The 6,971-nt window shown below is 41.2% G+C and overlaps 1 protein-coding gene across 1 annotated transcript in view; it reads right to left on the reverse strand.

Moving 5' to 3' along the window:
- The window catches only part of LOC143259775 (uncharacterized), a 29,448-nt gene extending 23,312 nt beyond the window's left edge, over positions 1-6,136 (reverse strand). The window contains exon 1 of the mRNA XM_076523333.1: positions 5,645-6,136. Coding sequence (XP_076379448.1) covers positions 5,645-5,667 — 23 coding nt within the window. The 5' untranslated portion in view covers positions 5,668-6,136. The remainder of the gene's footprint in view (positions 1-5,644) is intronic.
- Positions 6,137-6,971: the final 835 nt, after the last annotated feature.

Below are 6,971 nucleotides of genomic sequence, written 5' to 3' on the forward strand. Positions count from 1 at the left end.
TTCTAAGTGTGCAGACACTGTTGCATTCATCGACCACGCTTACCGAAGATATTCAAGTTCCTTTTTTGTTTTTACAGAATTTCTGGGAAGTACGTTCGGGAATTGGTTGAACCATTGCGCGAGTTTATATCACGCGGATGCATTTCTCATCAGTGTTATAGTGCTATATTTTGTTGAGAAAGAAGGTCATCGGGGTATTGTACTGTTTTGGCTCGTGACACAGTGACCTTATTTAAAGTTGCTGTTAGGACGGTGAGTTCGTTTCAGATCAAAGTTTTATGTTTACGTTTGGAAGAGTTAATTAATTTATAAATTGGGTGATTCGGTCGTTTCGATTTTTGCAAGCTGGTCGTTTTCTAGAAGATAAACTAGTTTCTTGGAAAACGTTTTAACGTTTCTCCACGGCTGAAACCTTTATGGTAAAGGTGGAGGGGAAAACAGGTTTACGGGTCATTAAAAAAGCCAATGATGATTTTAGGGCGCTTTCCTAATCACGCAACGCCCACGAGCCTGATGCCTTTAACCTGTAAGTAGAACCGACAGGTGTGTGGGCCTACGACGCGTCCAGCGACGTTAAGGATAGTTGTCACGCAGTCAAGAGCATTTAATGACATTTTAACGAAAATAACGACTTCTTGTGTTGACATCTGTCGAATTTGCATCGCTTCCGAAATGTCAGTCGACTTCGAAATTGGAGAAATTATTAAATGGAAATGATAATGAAGGCTTTATTTATATCATTAATCCTGGCTTATATATTAAAAAATTAATTTACGTAATTAATGTTGGATAAAATGAAGAAAATTCTTCTGGCCCTTCACAATCGATAAGCATTGTCTTGTAGGTCTCAGAATATTTGCAAATTGAACTATTTTTGGCCCTCTTTTCTTAATACAAGCACGTAAGAGTCATTTGAGCCGTTTATTTTGAAAGTGGCATAAGTCACTTTTTCCAAAAAATCGAGTTAATGGTAACACTAATTACAATTGAACGGTATCTTTTCATTAAAAAAAAAAAAAAAAAAGTGACTTATGTCACTTTCAAAATAAACGGCTCATTTATAACTTTGCAACTTCTTCCGATTTCACAAGTCACTTAGGGTTGTTTGAAACCACAAACGCCACAACATTTCGCGGTTCTAGGACATTTTTCTGGCTTATAGGCACATGAAATGCTATACTGTTGATAAGCCTTCTACCATGCCCTTCAGTTTCTGTGTACATTTAGTTGAGACAGTAGCATCTGTCAACACGGTGAGATTTAATTGACTCCTTCAAAAAATGTAATCTACCATCATCTTTATATGTTTTACAATGCGGATACAATGTAAATAATACAATGTAAGTATGCAATTAAAAATAATACAAAATGTATTCCTTTCAGTCGGCACTAAAATGTATATTCTATCATCATTTTTAATATAACCACTTGATTACCTTTATACTTTGGAGTCAAAGAGTTTATTCATATTTAACTTCAATTACTTATTTCTTGTCACTTAAATGCCTGAATAAATCAATTAGTTACTCCTACTTTCCATAAGCTGTCTCAAGGGTAACATGTTATTTTCATAAAAATTGATACGACTTGGTTGAAAGGCTACACCGTTGATAAATGGATTATTGTATAATTTTGCATGAACAAGAACAAATGATGATCGATGAGTGTGTGGTTTGTGGCATGTGAAGAACAAATTAAAAGTTTCCCAACCAGATTCCGAAATTTTTTCCAACATGGTTTCACGCAATCTCCTTGTATTGTGGAAACAAGAGGCCCTTACGGTTAACTAATGCCGGTTGCTTTTTCGCAAGTCTTCCTGCACTGGTTGAAGTTGCAATGGGCGTACGAAACCATGTTGTTGCGTGCGATTTACGTGTTGTTTTTGGTTGCTCATTAATAGTGTTTCACAAGTCATCGTTAGCGATATTGGGACATCCTCTTTGCATCTCATTTTAAAGTCTTTCATCCCTAGTTCTGACCTTTTCGAACAAGTTTCGCGCGTTGTGTTATTGCATAATCAATTTGGAATGTATTTGCAGCTTGCGCGCATTTTCAAAAATTCACAGATACGGATTCAAAATATTTGTATTCTGCGAGAGAATTATTGTTGGAAGAGATGTTAATGTGCTGGATTTTAGGTGTATGTATGGAAATTAGAAATTGCGTAAACACCAAGTTGGAATGCATAAAGAAAGTACTTACGTATTATCAACGCTATTAATGACAGTCATTTTATGAGAAAATAACAGACACGAACAGCAAAAAATCTCAAGATCACAATTTCGAATCCTGATGCAATCAGGATCGCTTCGTAAAACGAATTCCTGACTGTCATTAAAATATTCTTAATTTTGTCTGCATCGCTTATAATATAACATGAGAAGTTTGTTGACTGTAGATTGCGAACATTCGTGGATTAATTTCCAGGATGTAGAATAATCTGAGAAGAAGCTGTTCGGAACACTCGAATTCTGCAATATTTGACATTATGGCAAGAAATAGAGAGAGACGAATGAAGGCCAACGTTTATTACGTAAACATTCAACAAATTAAGCTCTTTGAAATCTGTTTCTTCTAAAAGAATATCGTTCGTTCAATTTGTTGAACATCTTTATTAAATGAAGATCGTTAAGTCTGCAATCAGAATAACTAAAATTTGTATTGAACGAACTTTGCAAAATAGCATTTGTTATGAATACATCAAATTTCTCATTTCACAAGGTCCGCAACATTGAATAAATAAAGATTCCTGAAAATTGCAGAAAAAAATCAACTTTGGCAACTGGATTGTTTACTTATTAATTTACAGTACAAGATTCGTTGTCACAGTTAACTTCCTATCATGCAGTTGTGTAATCAGACTGAAATGAATGTAATTAAACTTGTTCAAAACATGTTTCACATGTGTTGATCCAGTATTTGGTCCAGACTGCATACGGCAATCTCCGTTGCATGTTGCGTGACTTGCAGCAAATTTTGGCCAATCGCGTGCACGCAAATGCCCGAAGTCCTACAGCCTAGTCTCGAGTCTTTATCAGAGTGACTTTTGTCACGTAGCTTTTACGGGGTAGAGGTCCGGATAAAATTCAAGTATCGCCGATCGCGATGAACACTCCTTTCACAGCTTTCGAAAGCGTAAGAAAGTCGCCGCAGGAAGGGAACCTGTTTAATAAGGACTCGTTATTTTTCATCGGAACGACCGTGTGCATCCTTCACCCACAGATGATCACAATGAGCCGGTTTATTTGAGGGGGAGGGGTCAGCTAGAAATAACCGGCCAACCAAGAGAACGAATTTTCTCGCTAAAAAGGCATTCCATAAATAGCTTCAGGCGTCCAGAATTATTTGCGGAACAAGTCGGTGTTCACACAGAGAAATAGATATTCGGACCCTAAGCATGACGTGATTATATGTTACAATCTTTAACGCACTCTACTGAATAATTATTATCTTCTGCCTTCGCGCGTACACATTCGTAATTACTCGATCAATCATAATCATATCGATTTAGTTTTTGTAAAAATAATCTTCAGCATACGCAATAAAAACAACCGTTGTTTTAAACAATCCAATTGTTGCAAACAAGAAGGAACCGAAGCACAGACAGTTTTAAACCACCAATTGTGGAATTATGCTGAGCAGAATCGGTATCCAAGAGTTTCATCTTGATCCGTAAGTGGATAACAGGACTAGACGAGCTAACTCGTAATTTGTATTCAACCACATCGATAATTTCTTGCTTTCTACATTATTTACTCGAACATTATTGTACTCTGCAGAATCCTAACATTTACAACGTTAGATACCAACGGCAAACAATCACCCTTAATTCTTCGTACATAATCGATGAACATGTGACGCGAGCAATTCGATTGAAATGCAAATGGTACTGAATAAAAAATTGTCCAGCAGTTTCACATTTTTCATTCGTCGTGTGTAACGTTAAATTATGGCTGCGCCCGTCTCTCCTCTCCGGCTCCCGGCTCGTTTGTGTGCAGATTTTTCAAGCGCGTGGGAATCGCGGAGCGAAGACCGCGGATCATCCCCTTCGCGGCTCTTGACGGGATAATCTGCTTCTTCGATCTCGGTTTCCTTAAATTAATTATCATTTCAACGAGTCACGGACAATGGTTCACGGCAGAAGTGTCTTGAACTTGTCGTTTTTCCTCTCATCTCCCGGCAATGGAAAGATGATCGCGATAATTCGAGTTCCAGCCAAAGCGGAGAGACCTCTGCATTGGGTCATCTATCTCAGACCAGCAATCTAACAGCAAAATGCGAACGCGTCGACACCGCGGCTTACTATTGAAAATCACAAGCTTTAGTAATTCCGCGCGTGCATGCCACTGATCGGCTGGAGATATTTTTCCCGTGAAAATGAGTCCAAACACGTCGTAAATCGCAGAATAACAAAGCTCCCGGTCCAACGTCGTGAAAGTTGTCGTACGCTTAACCGGGGAAGTTCCGTGGCGCCTGATTGTTCGATTTATAGTGCGTTCAGCCTCGTTGCCAGCCTATAAATCTCTTCAGTCGATTAATAATGTTCGCAAAGCGTAATTAAAATGTAATTGTTAACCGATTCGTCGGTTAAGCGAGAGTCATTCGATCTAATCTCAAGCTCAAAAGATCGACCAGAATCGTATAGTATTCACAGCGATACAATGAGTAGCAAAGGAAATTTCTTCATTGTTCTAATACTAAAACAAATATATGTTCCAGATGAATTTACACACACTTATCCGGTCCGAATATACATATATCCGCAGAACGCACTGGCATGCAAGCGCACAGCTCCGAGAGAAGGTGGAGTAAATTAGTATCAATTCGATCCTCGGGCTTTAGCGCGAAACTTTCTCAACACTGAACTACAGTCATTGTAATTACCCGATTCATGTCGTGTTTGGATTCTTCTTTATCGGGGAAGTGTTCCCAGTCAATTAACGATGTTTCTCCACTGTAATTATGAATGGAAAAAGCATGTCTCTCAGCAACAAGTGGCAGTCTTTAACAACCGCTCAATATGTGTCATTGGACTACAAGCTTGCCGCGCGTAAGGGATTCGTTCCTCCGATTACCGTGAAATTGTCCAACGTAGAAGCGTTGCCTCCGCATAATCGTCTAATTCGCGCGGTGTTTCGACTAATTTTCATCAGGAAAATGTTCTCGACCAATTAACAATGTCTACGTGTCATAATTAAGGATTAAAAAGGCTGGCGTACTCCTCGAAAATTAAAAATATATCACCGGACTAGATGTTTGACATTCGAGGCTCCCTAATCACCCTATTGGTACCATCTTTGGACTCATCTCTATCCGAAAACAACAATTCGATCAACAACGATCCTAAACTATAATCGTGGGTTGAAAGAACAGTATGATGTCCAACAGAAAGTAATTCATTGGGGTAACCGTGCAAAGTATACCATCGAGTACCAATGGACTCGTTCCCCGGATTAGCGAGAAATAGTTCACCACTGAGAATCCTAGTCAGCCCAGTCGTCCAATTGCCAGCGAGTTTGGGCTCATTCTCCTCAGAAAATTAACTCCAATCGATCCTCTGATTCCTTCGGATCGATACCGTCGACAATAAAACGAATCCGCGATATGGTAGCGAGGGCCGGGGGAGGGGGAGGGGGGTGCTTACCAAAGCGAATGGACCCTCCCCATCTCGACCGACAGAGACTGGCGTTGTACGAGCAGTGGTCCGCTAGTCGATCCTGTGTCACCCTCTTGTCGGAGCGGTTCCGGTGTCTGCGGATGATGACCGTCGAGGTTCTTCGTGCTCGGCTTGGGAACCGAGGGGCACAGATGCTGCGTGGTCAACGGCGGAACACCTTCTTCTTCAGCCGATACACCGAGCACGACGACATCGAACCACGCGACGGTTCGGTGAATACTGAGCGGTCGGGGCCCGCGATAGCCTCTTCACACGGGGACGAGTGAAAGCGAGAGGTGCCTCTCGCGGCACCAGCGGTTGCCGACGGCGAGTCACGAGTTCGGCCAGGAAGGAGAGAGACGGAGGGACAGACAGAGCGAGAAAGCGGGACGCGTCGGTCACGTGAAAACAAGGAGAAACGTATGAGAGAGCCGGCGGAGGACGAACGTTCGACGCTGGAAGCCGCGAGGACGATGGGATCCTCTCTGTTCCGCGAGCAAACAGGAGGCTTCGCGATCCGAGCGAGCTAGAAGCAAACCACTGCAATCGCGACAAGAGGGAGAACGACTTCAAGGGGAGTCGGATAACGAGCAGAGTCACGAGGTTTTCAGGGGGGCGGCAGTCACCTGACTCTCAACCTCGCCGGTCCGGTGCGGTGGTTGCACGGGAACATTTGAAATTGGTTTGAAAGAATACCATAAAGTGAAACACCGGTTCGGCTACCTTCACCTAGCAGCTTTCGGGAATCCCCCGTACTTTGGATTTCCCGGATCGAGAAACAATCGAGATCAACCTAGGCGATGATCGTGTACACGGTACTCCCTTTGATCGCTTTGCGGAATATCAAACTGTAGAAACATCATTGAAATTCGGCAAAACTGCGATTGATGCGAGAGAGGGATACAAAATGAGACAGAGTACCGCTAAATGAAATCATTTTTACCGCTCGAGAGAATAGAGGCACGGAGAAAAGTGGATTTAACGTACCGCAGCCCTGTGGCTTATACATATATAGAAATTAGTTGCTCTTCTGATAATCAACAAATGCGGTGGTTGCGCACATACTTTTAAGACGCTTTAGCTGTTACGTTTGTGCACTAATATCTCTCTCTAATCTCTATACTCTGGGTTTTGTGTTCTTATTATACCTCTGTGGTGCTATTTTTGTTTACAGTTACAATGATTAAAACCTTTCTCATTATAATAATTGCTTCGAAAAGGAAGAAAATTAAAATTTATTCCGTGATCTACTTTTGGCTGCTTAAGTATCGATAAGAGAACTTAAAAGAACGGAATAACATTCACGCTAAACACG

The sequence above is a fragment of the Megalopta genalis genome, chromosome 6 (genome assembly GCF_051020955.1).
Source record: "Megalopta genalis isolate 19385.01 chromosome 6, iyMegGena1_principal, whole genome shotgun sequence".
In the NCBI taxonomy this organism is placed as follows: domain Eukaryota; kingdom Metazoa; phylum Arthropoda; class Insecta; order Hymenoptera; family Halictidae; genus Megalopta; species Megalopta genalis.